Source organism: Chelon labrosus, assembly GCF_963514085.1.
Source record: "Chelon labrosus genome assembly, chromosome: 19".
NCBI lineage: Eukaryota > Metazoa > Chordata > Actinopteri > Mugiliformes > Mugilidae > Chelon > Chelon labrosus.
Window position 1 is genome coordinate 950,340 of NC_140352.1, and position 25,009 is coordinate 975,348.

Sequence of the window (25,009 nt, forward strand, 5' to 3'; positions counted from 1 at the left end):
AGTTATATGGGTGAGTAAACGATCATATTTTATGCCAGAAGTAAGATCCAGGTTGTAAAAACCAGTAGTTCCCCTTTAAGAACCGATCAGAGAACGATGGTGGTCACATTTAAAGGAACCAGCGTTAAGGTACTAGTCTTTCTGTTGACCCGTTCATCCACCCCAGCATCCTTCCTAAGGGCTTTTTACATCTTTGTTGTTTAACTTGACGGTTATTCAGACGGCCTCTAGAGGTCAGTGTTGGGAAAACAAAAGTCGTTATTTGACGTTTTCACTGAAAGTCTCAGAAATGACTGAAGAGTTCTAAACCTCCATAAAGACTTTCCTCCATTCGTCCTCTGACAACAAACTAAATGAACTCCGATCAATAATTCATAACATCTCAGCAACACGACTGAATGAAACTGTTCCCAGCACACAAAGTGAAATTAATAAAAAGCAAAACACTTCAGTGTTAATTGAATTTCAAGGAATCTGTTTGTGAGCATGGATATGAAAACACTCATGAGTCATGTTGCATTAAAGTAGAATAAAATCAATGATGTTTATCTGCAGAACATTTATAATCACAAGTCTCTGTTCATTTTATAAAAGATGTTTCCACTCAGTGATTTTCTGGATGTCTTTTCTTTTAAAGACCTTTCTACCACACAAGTAAACAGATTCAGATCCAGTAAGACTGTGACATGTTTCAGGCTGTAATTTATCAGATATCTGGATGAAGTCGATGTTTGAGTTTGTACGGTCTGAGATGATGTGAGGTCGACTGACTGTGTCTTTGCAAATGGTGCAAATAAAGTTCTTCCTCTGCAGTGACGTCTTTGGTCTTTAAGGCGGCTCCTCGTCCTCCCAGACATGTCTTTGATAAATTGTCTTGTCGTGTAGTGTATTTGTCCGTCCTGCCTCTCGTCCCTCTCGTCATCTCTCAGAGGGACAGAGTGAAACCTGGTCTGTGAAATCTATCTCAGATCTTCACAGTTTGTGTTCACAGCGACACAAAGCAGCTTCCAGCCCCAGAGCGAGAGTCTTTGTTCCAGCAGCGACAGCCTCATTGTCGTCTCTGAGTACATGACATGACATGTATCTTCTTTTATTGTCCACACAGACGGAGATCAGTCTGATATGATGCAGCTTTCCCTCTCTCTGCTGTCAGCATTTATTTATTTACTGCATCCGTGATTAAGAACAGACTCAGGTTTGGGCTCGTTGGAGCAAATGAGCTTAAATTTGTGTTTTATACGATAAATCAATGTTACAGTCACTCAGCAGCTCAGCTTTATAGACCTCACATCAACACCTGGTCTCACCTGTCCATCTCTAAGTCCCTGTGTCTCCACCTGGTCTTAATATAAATGTGTCTCCACATGCGTCCCCAGCCAGCACTTGAGATCTGATCTCAGTTTGTGTGTCTGTAAATCAGCAGCGCCATCATGTGGTCAGTAGAATATTGTAGCAGCTGCTGTCTCTAATGGATCTCTACCTACCGCTGGATCAGAACCATCAACAGCTGCTGGTTGACTTGGAGACATGATCCAGATGTTGGAACAAGATGGAAAGACTCTCACATGTTAAGATCTGATTTATTTATGATGAAGGAAGGAAAGAAGCCTCAAGGCACCTTAGCCGTGGACATGGGCTGGAGGCAGTTTCATTTCTAAACACTCCACAGCTCCCAAAGCCTATGTTTAACCTGGACACTAGAGACCAGATCAGAGTTCACACCTGGACCTGTTTAACCTGGACACTATAGAGACCAGATCAGTGTTCACACCTGGACCTGTTTAACCTGGACTCTAGAGACCAGATCAGTGTTCACACCTGGACCTGTTTAACCTGGACACTAGAGACCAGATCAGAGTTCACACCTGGACCTGTTTAACCTGGACACTATAGAGACCAGATCAGAGTTCACACCTGGACCTGTTTAACCTGGACACTAGAGACCAGACCAGTGTTCACACCTGGACCTGTTTAACCTGGACTCTAGAGACCAGATCAGTTTTCACACCTGGACCTGTTTAACCTGGACTCTAGAGACCAGATCAGAGTTCACACCTGGACCTGTTTAACCTGGACACTAGAGACCAGATCAGTGTTCACACCTGGACCTGTTTAACCTGGACTCTAGAGACCAGATCAGTGTTCACACCTGGACCTGTTTAACCTGGACTCTAGAGACCAGATCAGTGTTCACACCTGGACCTGTTTAACCTGGACACTAGAGACCAGATCAGTGTTCACACCTGGACCTGTTTAACCTGGACACTAGAGACCAGATCAGCGTTCACACCTGGACCTGTTTAACCTGGACACTAGAGACCAGATCAGCGTTCACACCTGGACCTGTTTAACCTGGACACTAGAGACCAGATCAGTGTTCACACCTGGACCTGTTTAACCTGGACACTAGAGACCAGATCAGTGTTCACACCTGGACCTGTTTAACCTGGACTCTAGAGACCAGATCAGAGTTAATGTGAGGACTCTCAGTTAGTTCACTTTGTGAAGTGCTCCATCTATAGTCATGTGGACACAACATTTGAGTGGCTGATCTACGAGCTAACGCTAGCTGCCGCATGGATTGGATGTCACTTTCTGGATAGTGATTGAATTTGTGTATATTTGCATGAGAACCTGTCTGCTTGCTCCACTATCCTAGCTTGAGATAGTCAAAGGTTATAATAGGTGTTAAGAAGAATTTACATTAAAATAAACTAAATGACAACATGATAAAAAGTCTGGGAACCATTTCTGATGATTTTCCAGATCACAGCCATCCGGTACATGGTCGGGGTCATTTCATATATGATCTTGGGCCTCATCTAATCTCTTTCTGTGACTGTGTGAACTTTTTGGTGTCAGTTTCTGATCTGATGTCTGGAGGGCACCGTTTGAAACTTTGCCCCTTTTGTTCGTTGAATTGAGGTTAAGAGACTTATCGTCTTGTTGGCTGCTACAGTGGAGAGATCAGAGTGAAAACAGTGGAAAGGTAAAGTAAGACTAGACCCACAGAGATATGAAAACCTGATATAAGACAAGTGTCTTGGTTACATCCTGGAAAAGTGAAGCTACACCTGAGCTACATTAAAGTAAAGATGATATCCACTAAATGTGTTTTTATTCTTCACCTCCAGGTCTTCCTTACGGCTGGGAGGAGGCCTACACTGCAGACGGAGTGAAATACTACATCAAGTAAGATGATTTCTTGGTTCTCGTTGTCTTGCTGCATGACCCAGTTTCTCTTCACATTCAGCTCATGGACAGATGTCCTGACATTTTCTTTTAGAGTTTTATGCAGAAATGTAGAAAATAAATTCAGCACAAAGCAGCGTTTAATCAAATTACAACCAACTCATTAGAGACTGAAAATCATAAATTCCTCTAAATGAACAACGTTGATGTTGTTTGTAATGTACAGAACTAATCATGTGAAATCCTCCCTGCAGCTTTATTTGACAGCTGATCATGGGTCACGTCCTGCCTGGAAGGGAATCTTTTCATCAACGACATGAAACGTTCAGCGTCCAGGAAACAGGTTTAGTGATCAATAACTGAACCTCTTGTGTTTTTTGTTCCGACCCGTGACAGTCACATGACCCAGACGACATCGTGGAGTCTCCCCATGACCAGCGGCGGCGTCACGGGGTCGGCTGCTGCTCCGGAGACCTCGGCGCCGGAGGGCGAGCAGGACGCGGAGTCGTCTGAGCAGCGACCGAATCCGTCCATAGAGACAGAGATGTAGAGTCTCCTTCAGTCCATCAGGATTTATTTCTAATAATAAATAGTTCCCATGTTAAATCTGCTGATGTTTTGAGTCATTTTTATGCAGAAATGTAAAAACAATCAAGACATCCCAACATGTCCCAACATGTCCCCAGATGTCCTCATGCAATAAAAAGCACCAACGAAGTCTGGGACAAACAGACTGGACGTCTTCAGTCTTTCTGTTCAGCTCTGTGTTTCCTTCAGCCTTTTCTCTCCTTTCAGAGGAGTTGGTATATTTATCTTCCCAGCCCCAGGAAGGTCTTCTCTGTGGATGAAGCTATTCTTAGTTGAATTATCCTTCAGGGTCCTGAACGTCTCCCTCAACTAGACTCTGGTTGCTCTGCTACTATATGTGTTAAACAGTATTTATATTTAATCACTGATATATTTAACAAATGACATATTTATCTCATATAGTTTCATTCATAAACTCATATGTTGTTGTTAAACACTATAATAGTACTATAGTTCTACTAATAGTAGTATAATAGTATATTGTGTATTTTATATTTATATACTTTGTATATGTTGTATATCTTTGTACTCTTATTGTTTTACTCTTTATTCCTCCTGTCTCTGTCTACATTTACACTGAGCTGCAGCTTCAAACCAGAAGAAGAAGAAGAAGAATCAGGTGGAACAGGTGACCAGAGGAGACCTGACCTCAGATCTCTGCGTTCTGATTGGACGCTGACAGGCTGACACAATGATCCTAACCCTGACCTCTGACCTCTGACCTCTGATTCTTAATTAAAACAGGTTTTAATGATGGGGCCCAGTTAAAGGAAACTTATCATTTTTTGTTCACCTCCTCCTACTTCACCTCCGGTCTTCTCTACGTCCTTCTTCTTCTTCTTCTGTTCTATTTCCAGTAGTGTTGACGCTCCTCATCATCAGAGCCGTTAAAGATCAGAACGTCTAGTTTACAACCAAACAACCTGTGAAAGCCTCTTTACTGTGACCTGGAGGGGTCAAAGGTCACGGGCTGCATCAGCACCTCCGTCAGACCTGGATTAGAAAGTGACCGATCTGTTGAAGCACGTCAGCCACGAGGAGCGTCTCAGGATCCACGACTGAAAACATGTCAGAGCTGCTCTGGTCCCAGACGGGAGGGGGAGCACCCTGGTGGTGTTGACCCGCTGAAAGACTCCTGGGCCCGTATTCCTAAAGATTCTTAGCGCTAAGAGTTGCTCCTAGTGGCCAAATTCTAAGAAAATTCTTAGAATCATGACGTTTCCCTCTCAAAGTTAGGAGTAGCTCCTAGTAATGATAAAAGGTATTCCTAAAGAATCTTAGCTCTTAAGAGAGCTCCTAAGGTGAGATCTGCTAAGAGCAGGGAGGAGGACTTTTAGGAGGCTTAGGAATTTCTTAAGCAGAGGAGAAAATGGCTGAAAGAAGAGACAGGAGAGATATTCTCCAAACACTGAATGACAATCAAGCTTGTTACAATCGCAATACAGTGGTCCCTCGTTAATCGCGGGAGTTACGTTCTAAAAATAACCCGCAATAGGCGAAATCCGCGAAGTAGTCAGCTTTATTTTTTACAATGATTATAAATGTTTTAAGGTTGCAAAACCCCTCACTACACACTTTATACACTTTTCTCAATAACTTGCAAACATACCGCACTTCAGTCACACTGCCAGCGATCAAAGATACTGTAGGCCTATATGTACATTTGGCAAGCTGAACGCATTCTGTACTGTACAAGAGACACCGTACGGAGGAGATTGATTGACAATGGGCTACAGTCCCTTAGCCAATCAGGACGCAGAAAACAATGAGCTGTAAAAAAAAAAATAAATAAAAAAATAAATAAATAAAAATAAAAAGCATGCAAAATTGCACTAAAAAAATCCGCGAGGCCGCGAAAGGTGAACCGCCCAAAATAGGTGAAGTGCAAAATGTTACCAGTGTGGTAAATGAATGAAAGCAAATAAATAGAACTATCAGCATGTGAATACTGTGGTAGTGGCCTGAGTTTAATCACACATTTTATAGGATACTTTTTAAAGTATAGCGTACTATTTATTTATTTTTATGTAAAGTATTATTTATAATTATACAGTCTTCATAGAGATTAGATTCTGTTATTAAGTCTATTAATTTGACGTCCATTCTAGGCCAGTTATCACCAAAAGTGTATTTTTATCTAGTTTTAGGATCAACCAATCACACCTCTTGAAATGATGACTAATACCTAGCAACGGGGTCAACCACACCTCCTCACTAAGATCAGAGTTTCTGTCCATTCCTTGCTAAGAGTTCTCTAAGAATTTTCTGGAATCACTCCTAAGCTAAGACTCCTAGCTAGGAATGTTTAGGCTAAGTTAGGAGTTCTCTTAGAGGATTCTTAGAATCTTTAGGAATACGGGCCCTGGTGACCTCCTGAATGAAACACCACACAGTCCAACCCAGTTTGTCTTTGGTTGGGACGGAGACGCCAAGGACAGATTAATAAATAAATAAAATACAATAATATGGTAAGAAAACACAATAAATACATAAATAAGATATTTATTTACACAAGACTATGTAAAGAAAGCTTCACATGAGCTTCACATGAACACTTGGCAATAAATGTAGCTCTGAATGAGAGGAGGAGGAGGATGAGGAGGATGAAGAGGAGGAGGAGGAGGAGGAGGAGACCGAGGTCTTTATTTATTCCAGATCCTGGAGGAGAAGTCTTCTAGTTCTTCTTCTTGATTCATTCACGTCCTACAGTCATTAGAGGAGGAGCAGGGTTAGACTGGGACTCCTCTTCCTCCTCTTCATCTTTGTCCCTTTCCTCCCACCCCCTCTCTTTTTCTCCTCTCTTATGTTTCCTCCTCTCCTCCTCTATCATCTCTTCTCCTCACTTCTTCATTTCCCTTCTCTCCTTCTTCTCTCACTTCGTCTTTCTCTCTTTTCATTTCCTCTCCTCCCGTTTCTGTCTTTCCTTTTCTCCCTCCCCTCCTCCTCTCTTGTCTCCTTTCACTCCTCTCTTCATTCCCTACTTACCTCCTCACCCTTTCCTCTCTCACCTCCTTACTTCCTCTTTCCTTCCCTCCCCTCCTCTTCTCTTGTTTCCTATTTTTTTTTACTCCCCATTTTTTATCTCACTTCCTTCTCTCCTCTCTTTCCTCCTCCCCTCCCCTCCTTTCCTTCCCCACCCCTTTCTCTTTCCTCTCCTCTTCTGTTTCCTCCTTCCCTTCCTCACCCTTTCCTCTCTTCTCCTCCCCTCCTGCAGGATTTGTTTTTCTCTCGCTCTGGAGCACATGAGATTCAATGTGACCGGGCTGCAGGGAGGGAGGGGGGTGAGGAGGGGAGGAGGAGGAGGCAGGCGGAGGGGGAGACGACGGCCTCTCATTGGTGGAAAGTAGGTCAATCCGTCCCACTCGTGTGAAGCAGAATTCCAGAGAGGAGGCTCCAGCTGATCCCCAAGAAACTCATCCAGGTATCAACAGGAAGTTACAACTGTTATTATTATTATTATTATTATTATTATTATTATTATTATTATTATTAGACTCACTAAGGAGGCTTTAATGAAGGGGAGGGGCGGTGCTGGTGCTGGTGGTGGAGGGGGTGGGGCGGTGCAGAGGGGCGGGGCTTACCTCTCGGTTTGACGTCAGCGGTCGGTGCTGGGTCGGTGTGTCCGCCTCCTGCAGCCTCCTCCCGGTCAGTCTGCGCTCAGCTTCGTCCTGCAGCAGCTTTTATTGTGAAGGGCTGTGACAGACCGATGAGGCTCCTCTCTCTCTGAACGCGTCTTCTTCTGCTTCTTCTTCTGTTTTTTACTTTTGCTCCGTTTCATTTGATTCTACTTTGTTTTGGTTACATCGGGTCCAGGGAGTCGTGGTGATGGAGAAAATGTCCCGACATCCAGTCCCGCTCAACCCGAGCTTCCTGCCTCCGGCCACTCACGGAGTCCTGAAGTCTCTGCTGGAGAACCCGGTGAAGCTGCCGCTGCATCATGAAGGTGAAGTCATGAAGTCTCATCAAACCATCAGACATCAGGTTTCCTTCCAGCATGTGGCATATACTCTGGCCAGATCATTAGGTACACAAGTGAAACCAGTCCTGCTCTAGATCTGGTCTTCATGAAAGTTCTGGTGTTCACATTTAGTTTCTAACTAAGGCTGTGGCTTGTATATGTTCCTATTATTTTGGCCACCCTTTTGAACATTAGAACAGTCAAGAAGGGTTTTAGATTAGAATGCATTCACCAGTGTACCTAATGAAGTGGCCAGGGAGTGTATAATGGTGTTAACATGAAGAAACTAAACTTCTCTAAATGTCAAATAAACCTGAGCTTTAGTTCAGGACTGTTACACTGAGTGCATTTGTACCTAATGTTTTGGCCAGTGGCTGCATATATTATGTTTAATAAACTGTACAATCTCTCATATTAGTTTCCTAACATCTCAAATAATTTCATTTTAAGATCACAGAATCAAAGCAGCTGATGAATCTGCAGCAATTAACTGGACAAACAGAAATGATCAGTAATGTCACATAATTGTGGTTAAATGGAGCAGGTACATTCATGTTTTATCAGATAATTAGATTTTGGTATTTGCTATATATTTACATTTCTACAGAAAGTGATCAGGACTGAGCTGCACAACGTGATAAATTCAGATATTACCACCTTTCAACATCAGCTGAACATTATTTAGATTAGAATGCATTCACCGGTGTACCTAATGAACTGGACAGGGACTTAGATTAATATCTGAACATCTGGTGATTGTTGAACGCGTTTAAACGTGTCAGGATTTCACACATGATCGAGTTAAAACAGCATCAACCAAACTCTGTGTATGTTTTCAGTATTTTTAAAGAAATCGTGCAACGAATGATTCATCTGCAGATTCATTGAATTAAAACCTGGAAAATCATCTTTGCTTTAAAGTTAATGAACAGATTGTAAAACTGTAAAAATGTGTAGAACATAAACTCCTCCATCAAATGACCTCTGACCCCGTCTTGAGGTCTGGATGAGATTTATGATTTTTAGTGCATTTAGAAGAAAAATAAATGAATTTAGATGAAATTCTCTTCAGAGTAATTTACTCTAGTTTAAAGTTTAATAAGTCACATTTCACTTAAAATGTTCAAACAATCACATGTGTAAAATATTCATGTTTTCTCTTTAGATTTTATAAATTATTGTCAGGCAGAAACAGTTTATTAATAATTCAGAGCGAGTTGATTCCTGTTGCAGAGATGTTCAGTGTTGTTGTCAAGGACACTTCAGGAACCACAAAGGTTGAGCCCGTTGCTGCAACTTGAGGCGACATCAGAGTTGTGATGTTATCGCTGCAGATTTAAAGGCGGCGGTCACTCCTCTCCTCAGGTTTCTCTGGGCTGACGCCAACATGTTTACAGGTCTGAGCTGGAAAAGTTAAATCCCACGTTTGGCTTTGGTCGACAGTTTTACAGACACGTAGTGAAGATACAATATAGAAATAATTTAATGTTAAAAAAATAACCGTTAAGAGGTTCCTTAGTTTTAAAGGCCAGAACCGTTCAGACCTTACGCTACCATCCGATCAGTACAGGTGTGAACACACCCGGGACACATCTGATTAACCTGGAGATATGTCCATCAATCTGATCAGTCTGGTCTCACCTGTCTATTGTAGCAGCTGCTGTCTCTAATGGATCTCTACCTACCGCTGGATCAGAACCATCAATAGCTGCTTGTTGACTTGGAGACATGATCCAGATTTTGGAACAAGATGGAAAGACTTGAGTTATTGAATGTGAGGAGGCTGTGTGGGATTCATTCATGGAGATCCAGACATAAAGAAACTTAACGTGTGAGATTTACAGCTCGTTCCAATCAGATGAGATCAGATGTGACACGACGGTACAAAAGAGCTGGACTCAGATGCAGAGGTTCCAGTATACGAGGCACTTTATTTAAATCAAACTCAAAGTCTCCAGAAGCAAACAAAAGTAACAAACAAAAAATCACTCCGTAGAGGAAAAAAACGTTGCAAAAACAAATCAAAACAAAGATACTTAACGACTTCTTGGGTAGCAAAGGCAGGAAACACGAGGACACTTGGGCATGAGACATGACACACTGGCACAGGACAAGGGAAAACACGGACCATATATACACACGAGGGTAATGGGGAACAGGTGGAAACAATCAGGGATCAGGAGGACAATCAGACCGGTGACACAAGAGGAAGGGCAAGTGACCTGAAACGAGAGGAGAGTTAGAATTTCAAAATAAAAAATAACCGGAAATGACAAGACAAACAAAACCAAATCACCACCGTGTGACAAGATGTTAATTTAAGGTCTGAACAGGTCATGTATAATTGTGTGAATTATGACTTTTCCTCATTAGAACCACGGCACCTACATGTACAGGTGTTAGCTGAAGCTAGTTAGCACAATGTGCACCAACCAAACTTCAGAGACACACTGTGCATGTCTTTAACATTAGTTCACATCATACTAAATCAGTGTCTTTATGTGCACTCGAAACATGTCCTGTCTGAAAACACAGAGAGAACTTGGGGTGGATGGAGGGCACAATAAAGTAAAGATCTTCATTCAGTCATCATTAACCCTCACACAGCCCTGGACTCCATCAGACTCCAGACTGACTCAGTGTGTGAACATGCTCTGTTGAGTTTAGTTTTTTATTTCACTAACTGAGTCCTTCCCTCCGTCGTGCAGCTTTCAGCAAGGAGAAAGAGAAGGAAAAGAACCTGGAGGAGGAGCGCAGCGTCCCCCAGTCGGCCTTCCTGGGCCCCACCCTGTGGGACAAGACCCTCCCCTACGACGGTGACACCTTCCAGCTGGAGTACATGGACCTGGAGGAGTTCCTGACTGAGAACGGCATCCCATCCAGCCCGTCCCATCACCGCCACGACCAGCACCAACCGCACATTCCCCCACGCCAGCCGCCCATCATGGCGCCGGTTCCGACCACGCCCACACCGTCGGTGATGGACCTCAGTAGCCACGCCTCCACCTCCATACACACAACCATCGTCTCTCCAAACTGCATGCACAGCAGCCCGGCCAGAGCAGGTAACAGAAACACAACATTTCATTTTGTCTGTGTATGTTCATGATTTACCACGTTATTTAAAAATCTCAGAGAGTTGGTAACCATCAAACTTCTGGTGTCATTAAGACCTTGTACAGGTTAGTGTTTAGGTGTAGATAAAGCAGAGTGTCATCAGTGTACAGGAGTAGTTTATCTATGTTTCTGAATATATCTTTATTTTATAGATCTGATTTTAAAAGTAGAAGAGCTGGACTAAAGCAAAGACACGTGAAAGATTTGAAACCAGAGGGAGAAGATGGAAAAGACACTGAAATATCCCTAAATATATCAAATCTGAATTGAATCCATCCAGGAAATCAGTAACGACACCCAGTCCTACTTAAAAAATGTTCTCCATGATTTCCCAGAGCTCAAGATGACATCTTTAATTTGTTGTTTTTGTTCAACCATCTCCCAAAACCTCAAAAAAATGAGCCAACAAATAAACTGGTTGACTTATTGTTTGTTTCTAGCAACAACAACAAATTTCAAACCAAAAAAAGTAATAAAAAGGCTTAAAGACCACTGTGTGGACACCAGGCTCACAAATCTTCATGTCATTTGGTCTTTGAAGCTGTTGAACGTGACCAGATGTTTCAGCTGAGGGACAAAGGTCTGTTGTTGGGTTTATAGTGATCCCCATTTATACTTGATAACAAACTAAACTATTTAAACTAAAACTGTGAAGGTAATTCTTCAGGGATGTTTTCTCCTGGACAGTTGCTCAGGTTATGATGAAGTGTTTTCAGCTTTGTTTTTGGACTTCTTTTTGCACATGATCCAGTTGTTACTTGGTTTGTAGCTGGACGTCCCTTCAACATCATGGCAATGACGTAACCTGACGTCTACGTTCCCAGAAACTAGGTCTTACCCCAGATCTGATTCTAAATGTCCTAGAGTTGATCTCCTGTAGCTTCCTAAAGTCTGTCCTTGTCTTCCTTGTATTCTTCTTATTCTTCTCTTTCTGGGATTTTTGGCAGCTTTGACGCTAGCCAACCACCAGTAAACAAAGAAGAAGTTTTGACGCTACAGCTTTTGTTTATTAAAGACCTCTAGAAATGTGTTGCAGCAACGCAGAATGCAACAGCTGTGATTGGTCCAAAATGTACCCTCGTTAATCTATCATTAAAAGATTTTACTGAGTGATCCACATTTATTAACTTTAACTCCAAAGTGAGCCGCCCCTCAAAGATGGCTAGATGCCACTTAGTGTTCCTGTGGAATAATTACAGAACGTACTGTACAGGTATAAATGTATAAAGGTATAAATGTTTTCCCCGTCATAAATCCAACATCACTCTGTAGGATTAAGGGACAAAGTTCAGATGTTTGGGCTGATGGTGGCAGAGAGTCCTGCTGGGTGGTTGGTGGAGGGACGGTGAGAAGGTGAGACGAGCTCAGGTGTGTTCAGATCATATAGCTGAGAAGAAACTCTCTCTGACAGTAGTAGCGCTCGCCCTGAAAACACGTCCACCCTGTTAGAGAAGTGTCAGATTCAACACCTCAACAGATGTCCTGGCCTCAGTGAGGGCGGGTGTGACTGTGTGTGTGTGTGTGTGTGTGTGAGTGTATGTATGTGTGTTTACTACCAAGCATTAGCTTAAAGGCAAGAACTTCCTCTTTAACTCTTCCTCTGTGTTCATCAGAGAAAGAAAACGAGCTGATCGCTCACAGCGTGCAGAAGCATGTGACCTGCAGGGCAGAGTGAGTGTGTGTGTCTGGTGTGTGTAGTGTGTGTAGTGTGTGTGCAGCCTGTCCCTGCATGAGATCAGTGTTTTAAGAACATAGTGTTCCCTGCAGAAGTAGGCCAGGGGGCGGCAACTCTCATCCACACACAAGTTTCCAGCAGTGTGTTTACGTTCACATCGACCAATAATGCTGACACACACACGCACGCACACACACACACACCCACACACGGCTGAATGTGTGACTCATTCTGAGATACTCCTGCTGGCTCAAAGACAAATGATTCTCGGACCACATCAGTTTGTTTTCTGAGGCTTCGTTCAGACCTCACATTAACACCTGGTCTCACCTGTCCATCTCTAAGTCCCTGTGTCTCCACCTGGTCTTAATATAAATGTGTCTCCACATGCGTCCCCAGCCAGCACTTGAGATCTGATCTCAGTTTGTGTGTCTGTAAATCAGCAGCGCCATCATGTGGTCAGTAGAATATTGTAGCAGCTGCTGTCTCTAATGGATCTCTACCTACCGCTGGATCAGAACCATCAACAGCTGCTGGTTGACTTGGAGACATGATCCAGATGTTGGAACAAGATGGAAAGACTCTCACATGTTAAGATCTGATTTATTTTAGAGACAAAGACTCAGATTAGAACTGAACCCTGGAAGCTTCTGTCCTCAGAGGAATCAGGTCACTGGTGAGGAACAAACATATCTGATAAGAAAGGACATAAAGGTGTTATTGAGGAAACACGATCACATCAATAATTAACCACAAGATGAATCATATGCAACTACGTGTAAGAGTCTTTCCATCTTGTTCCAAAATCTGGATCATGTCTCCAAGTCAACCAGCAGCTGTTGATGGTTCTGATCCAGCGGTAGGTAGAGATCCATTAGAGACAGCAGCTGCTACAATATTCTACTGACCACATGATGGCGCTGCTGATTTACAGACACACAAACTGAGATCAGATCTCAAGTGCTGGCTGGGGACGCATGTGGAGACACATTTATATTAAGACCAGGTGGAGACACAGGGACTTAGAGATGGACAGGTGAGATGAAAAGTCTGACCAGGTCCTAAAACTGATTAAAAACATCAAACTGAGCTCTGATTAGTAGAGTTTGTAATTTTCCACTGACTCTAACTTCTCCAGGACTTCAATGTTTCTGCCGTCACAGGTCACAGTAGAACCAAACTGTAGCAGTAATCTGCTGCTCCGTCGTCTAAATATAGCAAAGTAATCTGTGGCATAATCTGGCATATTTGTATTCCCACTTGGTCCCATGACTGTCCGCCAGATAAGGAGGCAGGAACAACCGAGGTTACTCAGGGTTCAGCCGATAATGAAAAACAAACTGACAGACCGAGAGAGGAGGTGGACGGACTAGAAACGCACAAACATCCTCATCCTGCTCATTAGGTGGAGTCACTGCAGAGCCTGAAACGATTCCTCCTGCCTTTTATTTTACAGTTTACTCACTGAAGTTTCTTTAATCATCTCTTGACCGTCCAGAATCTGATGAGAGAGGAAATAGTTTTTAGATGGTTGAAGGGATAAAAACGGTTTTAAGAGGATTTAAGAAGTCTGGGAAATGTTCAACTTTCTGTTGCAGATGTTTGTTTAGTTTGTGCTCTGGTTTATCCTGTGACTTGATGGGAGGTCAAGTGTGTTTTAAATCTGGATTATTGATGTGGTGGTAGTGACTAAAGTGACCTTTAGTGACCGATGATTGCAGCAATAAGTAAAAGCATCATCAGCATAAAGGCGAATTTGTGATGTTATCAGGGAAAGTTTACATATATAGTTATGAACACAGGTTTTCTGGAGCCAAGGTACCAGCTACCCTCTCCACTCTACATTAACTTTGACAGAAAGATTTATTGGACTGAATCCAGTCCACTCTAGGAGAAGACAAGGAAGACAAGGACAGACTTTAGGAAGCTACAGGAGACCAACTCTAGGAGAAGACAAGGAAGACAAGGACAGACTTTAGGAAGCTACAGGAGACCAACTCTAGGAGAAGACAAGGAAGACAAGGACAGACTTTAGGAAGCTACAGGAGACCAACTCTAGGACAATTAGGATCAGATCAGGAAATCAGAAAATATTGAGATCTACTTCCTCCAATAATTTATTCTAAGGATTATGACACAATCAGTGGTCTGTCTGTTTACTGATCACTGAACCAGAGGTGATGGATTTGATGTATCAGCGATCAATGACAAGATTTAAGACTTGATCGTTGAAATAAAGATTCCTTTTCATCCGGGAAAAAGAAAAGATAAAGGAAGGAAGAAAACAGGAATGAACACATCTGAGCGCAGGTTCATCTCTGGATCTTGTTCTTTTCTTGTATCTCTCTACTCTGAGGCAACAGACGTGGTGATTTAAAATGTCAAGTGTTTTAGTAAATTTATGAGCTTAGGTCACTGATAGCGAGTCCTGTCTGTGAATGATTACCTAAAATAGTAATCCAGTAACGACACCAACGTCTTCAGCCAGAAGACGCTTTAAAAAGTTATATCTATTTCCTCTTTTCTGACACAGTCTGGCCTCTGATCCTGTCACACTTAACCAGTATCTAGTTTTCAGGATAATTTCCGGTGCGACATCTAAAAATACTGGTGTGAAGTTTAAAATGGTAACCAGGTCTGACAGCAGGTGTCGTTCTTTTTCATTTATGACTGTGGGTTAACGAAAACACCCACAGTTAGAGTTACATAACGGCTCAAGAGACAAAGACAAGAAAAAACAAATGAACTGAAATCAGAGGTGTAAAACCCAAAGACCAGAGTGAATTCAGGATTGTTGTTATTATTAAATGCATTTGCCGCAGTGGCTCAGAATGAAGCTCAGACAGCATTTGTTGGTTGGTTGGTTAAAATGAGCAAAGAGAGAAAACATGAAGCTGAATCCAATCTGATCTGCAGCTCCTCATCAGAGAGCGATGACGGTGGTCATACATTATCAGATTTTACATTTTCACAAGGTGCCTGTGCCCACGTTTCCCGTCTCCGCCGGTCGCCCACTCAGCTCAGAGCAGATCAGCTGCTCAGGACTTAATGACTGAGACAAAGCTTCAGACTATTCAACCAGAAACCGTTCGGTTTGTTGCAGAGTCACATTTTTAAAAAGCTGTAATAGTTCTTATTTGCCTGCAGAGCTGAAAACAGACTTCACTCTGGCAGTTTGCCACAACCTGGTGGCTGCAACTCAACACTGCATGTACTGGATGCCTGCATCCAAATACTGCAGCTCTGAGATTTTAACATGGAAATAAATACACTAGGTTTATATCAGACACACTGTGGAGTCACAGGAGAATCATTTCATGTTCATTTCATCTCGTGCCTCCGCTGAAACCTTCCTCTCCGTCTTCTTCTAGGTCTCCCAAACTCCAGAAACACTCCCAGCCCCATCGATCCAGATTCCATCCAGGTCCCTGTCGGCTACGAGCCCGACCCGGCTGACCTGGCTCTGTCCAGCGTGCCGGGACAGGAGATGTTCGACCCACGCAAGCGCAAGTTCTCTGCCGAGGAACTGAAGCCGCAGCCGATGATCAAGAAGGCTCGGAAGGTGTTCATCCCTGAAGACCTGAAGGTAATTTGGAGCTGGTTCTGACCTGCAGGGCAACCACAAGCTCTCTAAAGGTTTTTATAACCTTTTAACCACTTCCACCAGACAAACCCAATGCTGAAGGTACTCTTTCCATTGATACCAAACATCACATAGCTGGAGCTAACCAGCTAGCCTCGGCTAACAGAGAAAACACAACCAAACTTTGAATTTCTCAGTCATCATGTCAGAATTTCATTTGTTTCAATATTTGATCAAATCCAAAAACAACTGACTTTGTGAGTTTGTTGAGGCAAAGAAAAATGTTGTGATGGTGACTGGCGTTCAGGCAGACTCATCCATTAGTGATGATTAGAGTCGACCTGGCTTAAAGCAGCACGGCATGCTGGGATATAAGGAGCGAGCGGAGTGGTGGACTCTGTTCACCTGTCCATCAGGACACTCTCCTATTGGCTGGCTCCAGGATCTCTGGGTTAAGAGGCTTATATGAGAGTGAATGACGCCTGGCTGTGAGGTCAGACTGAGAGGATTTAGCTTTTAGTTTGTTTAAATAAAAACTGGATCTGTTTGCTGCTGCAGACACGAACGTCAGGAAGCTGCTTCACGGACGTTGTTACTGTTCCACATAGAAAGAAGAGCTGCATATTTAATTAGATCAGTCTTTCAGCTTTCGTCATGTTTATTTTTCTAAATCTTAGGCCCTGTCCACACGTACGAAAACGATCTTTTTTCTCTCCGTTTTCGACGTCATCGTTTCAAGAAATATCCGCGTCTACACGGGTCCGTTTCTGCTCGACCGAAAACGCTACTTCCTATTCCAGGCCTATAGGTGGCGCTGTTTCGGTTTCAGAAATTCATCAAAAATGGAGAGTGTGACGGCCCTGTTCGGTCTGCTTCTCCTTTCAGTGCCTTTCAGGAGAACAGGAAGCAGTGGGCCGTCCTAAGCAGACCACACCTTAGGGTGTGGCTTCACTGATATAAGGCCGTCTCAGTCAGTCTGCTCTCTCTCTCTGGTGGCTGAGCAGCTGGCTGCTGCTATGGCCTACAGCCTGCTGTAGTTTGGTGTTGGTCACTTATATATCTACATACACATACACATGGACACACACTCGCACCCACACACCCACTCCATTTGAACAACACACACACAGGTAGATGATCTTTTTTGGGGCTGTTCAATTAAATAAATGCTGAAACATCCTCAGAGCTCTGTGTGGCCTCTCTCCTTTGTTTCAACCTGAGAGCCAGGGTTGTAACAAGAGGAAGAGGCGGAGCATGCGCACAAAGCTTGAGCGCTGTTTACAAATCGCCTTTTTTTGCTCAGCGTGGTGGGTACAGGAGCATGATATGTTGCCCTAGTAACCCTAATAGGCTCAATATCTTCTCCAGCAGGAAAACTAGCATGTAGTCCGCCATTGTTGTTGATGTTGTTATGAGACGTCTCGCTCACGGGAGGTGTAAGGCTGCTCGGGGGGGGGGGGGGACGCATACGATGACGTCGTTTTTCTGTGTCCACAAGGAAACGCTAGAGCTGCGTTTTCAAATTTATCCACCCTGGGACCCGTTTTCAGAAAAGTGCGTTTTAGGGCTATGCGTTTACAGGATACGTCTGGACGCTCGGCCAAAACGATTAAAAAAACCTCCGTTTTGGCGTATTTGCGTTTACGTGTGGACAGGGCCTAAGGATATAATCCCTAAAACACTGATCTGGTCTCTAGAGTCCAGGTTAAACAGGTCCAGGTGTGAACACTGATCTGGTCTCTAGTGTCCAGGTTAAACAGGTCCAGGTGTGAACACTAATCTGGTCTCTAGTGTCCAGGTTAAACAGGTCCAGGTGTGAACACTGATCTGGTCTCTAGTGTCCAGGTTAAACAGGTCCAGGTGTGAACACTGACCTGGTCTCTAGAGTCCAGGTTAAACAGGTCCAGGTGTGAACACTGATCTGGTGTCAGTCCACATGTGGAGGTGGTCTGGGACACATGTGACCTCCTTCCTTTGGTAGTGTGAACACACAATGAGTCCTGGGTCACATTAAAGACCACCTACTCAACAGGGCTGATCTGTGGAACTTAAATCTTCTGTTAAAAAAAATCACAGAATGAACCATAAACTCTTCATTTAGAAGAAGCTTTGTCTCTTTTGTCTCTAAACTGTTTCGGTGAAACCAGCATTGATTAAATAATTAATTAATCCCTTCTCTGTGTCTCCTCTCTCCTCCCTCTCATCCTTTGAGCAGGATGACAAATACTGGGCCCGTCGCAGGAAGAACAACGTGGCGGCCAAGCGTTCACGGGACGCCAGGCGGCTCAAGGAGAACCAGATCGCCATCCGAGCCGGCTTCTTGGAGAAGGAGAACTCAGTTCTGAGGCAGGAAGTGGCCGACCTGAGGAAAGAGCTGGGACGAACCAAGAACGTTCTGGCCAAGTACGAGGCACAGCACGGGCCGCTGTGAGGACACACACATTTATATATATATATAAATATATATATATATACAGACATATATAGACGTATAAATATGAACACACAGACACATGAAGAATGATCCTGATCCACCAGCTCAGTTCTCACTTCCCGGTTTTAACAGCTCGACTCACAGCAGGAGAAGGTTCAGACTGATGAAGACTATAAAATCTGAAAATGATTTTATTGTCGACAAACAAAAAACAAACGTGTTAATATCTCCTCTGACGACAGTTATATTTCAAACATACATATTTACTTTTATTAATAAAGACAAAAGCAGTAGGAACTGTTTTTAGCTCCAGATTGATCCACTTTAGGATCGGGAAACATTTGTTTTTGGTTGTGAAATGTTTCCCAGCAACCATTTGACATACGTTGCCATGGTAACGGCAGTCTTTTTATTTATTTATTTTTTTTTTTTGTGAGTCGAGCACGTTTGTCCTGAGCTCTCATCTGATAGGACGTCTCCTCGGCGCCTCCTCTTCAGCTTTTCAACAGACGAACCTGACCTCTGACCTTTGACCTTTGTTTGTCAGTGGCACCTACACCACCCCAACCTGTTGCAGGTGTGTTCCCACAATGCACCTGTTAATGTGTACGTTCCTGCCGCTCACTCAGCATCTGCTCTTTAGTTTTGTTTCTTTCGTTTTCTGTTGGAGCCGTTTGGGGCCCTTGTTTTTCTGGGGGCCCTCAGAAGTATTTGATTATGAAAGCTCAATATTTCACAAATTTTGCCCTGAAATGCCAAAAAAAATAAATAAATGTTTTTATTGCAGTTTTATGGCAAAATGTTTTTTTATGACAAAGCCCAGATCTGAGAGTTCAGATCATTCAGGGAGGAACCCAAAGAGCTCTTAGTTGGGTTCTGTCGCCCCCTGGTGGTCGAGACCCGAACAGCAGCTTATTAAATCTGCCTCAGGCTCAGTGGTGAACAGGATGTTGAGTTAAAGATATTTCTTTAGTTTAGGAAAAGTTCAATATCTTAAAATAAATAAATAATCAGGAATCATTTTCAACTTTAAATATGACCAAGACTTGTGTATGCACGTTATCTTCACGTGTGAATAAGAGGCATTTTGTGTAACTTTTAGTAACTCGGGGCAAATAAGATAAGAAGTCAGATGATGATGGTACAGTCACTGGCCACTTCATTGGGTACTTTAGTTTCTAATAATGGAGATTGTGGTTTCTAGTATTATTGACAGGTGTTCCTATTATTTTGACATGTTAGTGTTTAATTTAATCCACTTTAACAGCACCACAATGATCATCCAGATGAATCACCACCTTTCTGACATAGTGTCTACGTCAACGCAACATTATTTAGATTAAGATGATTTCAGTAGTGTACCTAATGAACTGGACAGGGAGTGTGTCATGTTTTTGTGATGTGTTGAGGACAACAGTGGCTGCAGGTAATTTAGATTTTTAGATTTGAAGCTACAAACTGACGCCCAACACGAGCTACAAAGCTACAAAGATGAGCTAGCTACAGCGAGCTCTAGAGGAGTCATTACAGGCTGTTTATTCAAAAATATACAAACATTTTAATTAAAATCGTAGAGTTTTATTTTACAGTTTTGTTTTAAAGATTCTTTCAGTGCAATAGAAGGTTTTATTTTTGTTTTCAGTAGAGCAGCGGTGAGTGCGCCCCCTGGTGGCCGAGAGGGACATGAATGTATATTTGAAACGTTGCGTTGGTTGTTGTCTTATACTGTGGAATCACTTTAGTACTACTCTTTACTACAGACCAAAAGAAAACCGTATATAAAGGATATATTGATATATTAAAGGTTTTAATGTTTATACAGAGTTATTCTTGTTTTTGTACAGTCTGTTTTCCTACATAGATATTTCCTGTGTATTTTTGAGACCGTGTATGACACATATGAAAATAATTATATTCAGAGACGTGTTATAAAACAACGTGCTCGACCATTGAGGCCGATGCATGGGCATTATGGTAAAGCCTCCAGGGTCCTTTCACGTCTGCTCCTGGTGTAGATGAAATACCTCAAACCCTCCGTCACACCTGTGCAGGTGCAACGTCAGCTGTTTGCACCAGGTGCTCGTCCACTTTCAGTAACGTATGTATAATTTCATATTTGGCCCAGACGAATGTATTCACCAAACATGAGGCACTTATTATTTCATTGTTCCTTTTTTTTTTGGTTTGTTTGCTGTGATTTATGTTTCTCTCTGTTTGATTCTGTATCCGTCTTTAATTATGTTCCTCATGATCAAAATAATAAATAAAAGTTTAAGTCTAGTTTGAGTCTGTCTCTTGTCTCAACTGATCAGTGAATAGAAACATATTCACCTGCAGCGTCTTTATGAACCTATGTTGGGTTAATATGCAAAGTTAACCGGGCTCCACAGCGGCCATGTTGGATCTAGAGTAAAGTTTATCTGGAGTCTCTCTGTTGGGAACTGATTCTGCTCCTGCAATCAGACGGTGTGGGCGGGGCTTCATGTGCATGTAGTAATGCATTGGTCCAGGTTGTCTGGAGTGGTTCCTTAAAAGGCAGTTGGCCCGTACGGGGGTTGAACCCGTGACCTTGGCGTTATTAGCACCACGCTCTAACCAGCTGAGCTAACCGGCCACATGACAGACCTATGAGTCCATGAAAACAGATTTCTCCTCATGCTCTGTTAGAGTCTTAAATCTGTCTTTTATCATGAAGTGTCTGTTAGTTCATATTAAAATATAAAGCAGAGTCATGTTAGTCAGTGTGATGACCACCAGGGGGCAGCACCTCATCTCTAATGTTGAAGCTCAGCAGTGACGTCCTCCAGTTGTCTTTCCTCATCTCTCCACCAGATGTCCTCGTTGTTGCATTCTGCACACCTGTCCCGTGATCATGGAAACACACTTGTTGCTCGTCACTCTACATTCGTTGAACTCACTCGGTTTTATTCTTACTTCATATAAACTGAGTCTCAGCTTCTTCAGAGCAGCAGCTGCAGGAGGAGATCTGAAACACAACGACACTCACTACATCTACAAGGTAGAGGTGTTTCTATCTTTTCAGCTTCAGATAAGGTTTGGTCCTTTCTTTACAAAGCATCGTTATTATTAACACAACTTTGTGTTTGGAGCGTCCTGCAGCCTGAGAGAAGAAGGAGGTCAAACTCCTGATCAGTTAACAATCATACGCTGATAAACATTAAATGTCTTGAAGCTGCTCCATCCATCTGTAGTTAAACAAGTGTGTTTAGTCTATTTGTATTTAAGATGCATCCAACCATCCAACTCTGGACACAGTCAGAGAGACGTCTCTAAGGGGCCCCCACCTGACTCAACTCTGCACTCTGTCCCATGTCATGATCATGACCCCCCGTAGTAGAATCACCTCTATAACAGATAGTAACAGCTTTGTTTTAGTTTCAGGTCCAGGCTTCCCTGCTGTGCCTAAAAACGTGAAATGAATTATGAGGATAACGACTCAAACAGCTGACTGTCGGAGCAGAGGTTAAACCCAGAGCTCCTCTGATTCACATTGTCTCGTGTTTGAACCTCAGTCTTCATTATGTAACACCATTTTGTCAAAGTGGACGGCAGCAGATCAGAGGGTTGGTTTTTTTCTTTTTTTGCTAATCCCACGGGTTCAGACCGTCACACGCCATCAGCCGGCCGGTGTTTAGAGGTTTAAAGGTGGACGACTGAATGCTCCCGCAGCAGGACGTCCTGGAGAACCAGGAAGTGTTTGAATCTGTAAACGATGTAGTGAGCTTCAGATGACCTCCATGTTCATCAGAATGACTGAACAGGAAGTAGAGAAAGAGTCGGGATGCAGCCCTGGTCAGGAAGAAGAAGAAGCTGCTAACTTAACATCAGCTTGATGAAGCTTAAAACAGCTGTTAGCAGCTATCATTAGCAACTAACTTCCCCTCTGATCTTTATATGACACGACTAACTTTAAACTAAAGTCTTCAGTGATTTAACATTCATCAATTCAAAATGAAAATAAGTTTCCTCTCAGAGGAGAAAAGAAAGTGAAGCAGGATTTAAAGCTCAGTCTTTAATGTGCTTTATTTAACAGAACAGTTCACTTTGTATAAAACACATCAGTTCAGTTTCTCCTCTTTTTATTCTTCCATGTTTAATGTCTTTACACAAATACAGATTTATGAAGAAACTGTTGATTGGGATCATAAAATAAAATCAAACCTTCATCTGACCGTGGAACATGTCTCAGGAAACTTGCATCAAAGAATGAATGAATGAAACCGTTTCGGGCTCTGGGATCTTAAGTCTTGAGACTATCTTGGTGTTATATGGATAAATTAAACTGAATGTTTGCTCAGATGAGCCGCTGGTCTTGGACGCGTCCAGATCTGGTCCCGTTGACAACCTGAAGCTTATGTAACGTCCCCACGGACAAAAAAAACAGCACAGGGGGAACAAACACATAATACATGCTCCTAATACTCTGCAGCGGTCAACATATAATCCACAAACATGAAATATGGACGGGTGGATAATTGTGCAATTCATATTATGGATGGGACGCAGCTATTGGTTGGTTCCTTGGCTGTTTTTATTTTTTTTGTGTAAGAGGATTTGTCCCGCACGAGTCCTCTAAAGACCCAGGGTCGGATCAGCTGTCAGACGCTGCCTGAACCAATGAGCCGAGCAGAGGGGATGGGGTGGCGGGACGGGAGGGGAGGGGAGGCGCGAGTCTTTTTGGTTGGGGAGGATTTTATAGTTTCAGGATGGAAGAGGGATTAGGCCAGTTTGCCATTTTTATTTTGTTGCTGAGGTGATTTATCTACGAGCAAAGAGACGTTTCAAGATAGGATTCAAACCCTCAACCCTTCCACAGGTTTAATGTGCATAGGAGACGTCCCTGAGGGGCCCCCATCTGATAAAACAAACTTTAAACTACAGCAGTGGCAATGTGCTTTCAGTCCTTCTGTGCACAGTAACAATGAGCTTTAATTTAGTTTGTGTTCACCTTGAATGTCCCATCAGGCTCGTCCTAATCAACATCACCTGGCTGAAGGTTTTCTGTGTCGATTCACTTGAACCAGGGTGTCATTTTACTGTTTGAAGATAATTTACCAGAAGGCGGCGGTAAAAAAAACTTTAAATCCTTTCAGATGAGTATATTTATTTAATATAAGCCCCACCCCTCCATGTTAGTGGGCGGGACTTGGGCCAAACTAAAAAACTAAAATATACGCCAAATACATATTTATTCAAAGATGATTTCTGTCATTTTAGATAGTTAATATAACGCTGATGTATATTCAAGTTTTAGTTATTTGACGCTAAAAAAATAGGATGTGACATCATGATGATTGACAGTTACCATTGACGACTGCTCAGTGAAGCAGTCCAGTAGGAACGTCTAAATAACCGTCTGTCTCAGTGAAAGCTACTTAATCAGTCGTTGTGCTGTAAACTAACCGACCTCAAGGATTGTTGATTGTTTAGTGAGATTGTCAGTGAATTAATGTCATTAGCTAGCTAGCTAAAACAACACTCAAGAAGTCATCAGTTGGAAGTTAGCGTTTACAAAGTCTGAATCCTTAATGGAGCTTGATATAAATGTGTAATCCAACATTTCTTAGTAACTGGTGGAGGTAGAGCAGAGTACAGAGTTAACCAAAGACTCTGGAAAGATAGTCCCGGCAGTCTAGCCTCAGTTTGACCAATGGGAGGAAGTGGAGACATATCGTCCGTTTTTTCTGCTGTCTGTGTTTCCAAAAAGCGTTCAGTTCAGAACTGAAGAAGCTACTCAGATGAGTGGTGAAACGTCTTCTCAAAAACTCTACAAGTCCAGTTGCCCTTTTTTAAAACACTCTTTGGATGTACCATGGCCTGGATGACTGAGAACCTCCACAGACTGTTTATGTGTTCGCTTCATCTCCCAACAGATGTGCCGCTGCTTCTTTGTGTTGTTGAAAAGGTTCAGTTGAGGTCGGGTGCCTCATTGGTTCATTGGGTTAGATCAGCTGGGAGGAGATGGAACCATAATTCATGGAGGTATTATATATCTGGACTGGTCTGGGAACACCAAGGGTTCCTCTGGGAAGAGCTGGAATGTGTTGCTAGGTAGAACGATGTCTGGCGTTCCCTGATTAACTTGTCGCCACTGCAAACAAACGTCGGATAAGTGGACGAAAATGGATGGATGTTCTACAGAGAGTGGCCACCAGGTGGCACCGCCTCCCTTTCATTTATCATCTGAACTTCAGACATGGAATGAGGTTCCTCCACTGTGTCCGAGTCAAAGTCGAGCTCCTCATCTGTCTTCAGACAGATGTTCAGACTCGTTGAGGAGCTGCAGGTGGATGGAGGGCCAGTGTCGGGGAGTCAAGGGGATCCTGAGGTCTGCAGGTGAAGTGGAGAACCTGGAGAAAAAAACATTACAGTGATTACATATCCAGTCAAAGACCAAAGAAGAACTCTGTAAAAATGATCAGCTGGTATTATCCATGTCAT

General features: G+C 42.9%; 3 protein-coding genes across 4 annotated transcripts in view; 2 read left to right on the plus strand and 1 right to left on the minus strand.

The window, feature by feature from the left end:
* stxbp4 (syntaxin binding protein 4) overlaps nucleotides 1-3,746 on the plus strand; it is a gene marked incomplete at its 5' end in the record, with an annotated part of 40,263 nt that extends 36,517 nt beyond the window's left edge. The window contains 2 exons of the mRNA XM_084567780.1: nucleotides 3,135-3,192; nucleotides 3,589-3,746. Coding sequence (XP_084423906.1) covers nucleotides 3,135-3,192; nucleotides 3,589-3,742 — 212 coding nt within the window. The 3' untranslated portion in view covers nucleotides 3,743-3,746. The remainder of the gene's footprint in view (nucleotides 1-3,134; nucleotides 3,193-3,588) is intronic.
* LOC311504239 (microfibril-associated glycoprotein 4-like) overlaps nucleotides 1-25,009 on the minus strand; it is a gene marked incomplete at its 5' end in the record, with an annotated part of 417,732 nt that overhangs the window by 57,886 nt on the left and 334,837 nt on the right. The window lies entirely within an intron of this gene.
* On the plus strand, nucleotides 7,438-20,827 carry hlfb (HLF transcription factor, PAR bZIP family member b). 2 transcript variants are annotated; one of them, XM_084567784.1, is made up of 4 exons: nucleotides 7,438-7,723; nucleotides 10,447-10,803; nucleotides 15,902-16,116; nucleotides 18,326-20,827. In XM_084567784.1, the coding sequence occupies exons 1-4, from the start codon at nucleotides 7,606-7,608 to the stop codon at nucleotides 18,542-18,544; spliced, it is 909 nt and encodes a 302-aa protein (XP_084423910.1). In that variant the 5' UTR covers nucleotides 7,438-7,605; the 3' UTR covers nucleotides 18,545-20,827. The 2 variants fall into 2 exon arrangements, with proteins under 2 accessions (XP_084423910.1, XP_084423911.1); XM_084567785.1 differs by having other exon boundaries at nucleotides 18,329-20,827.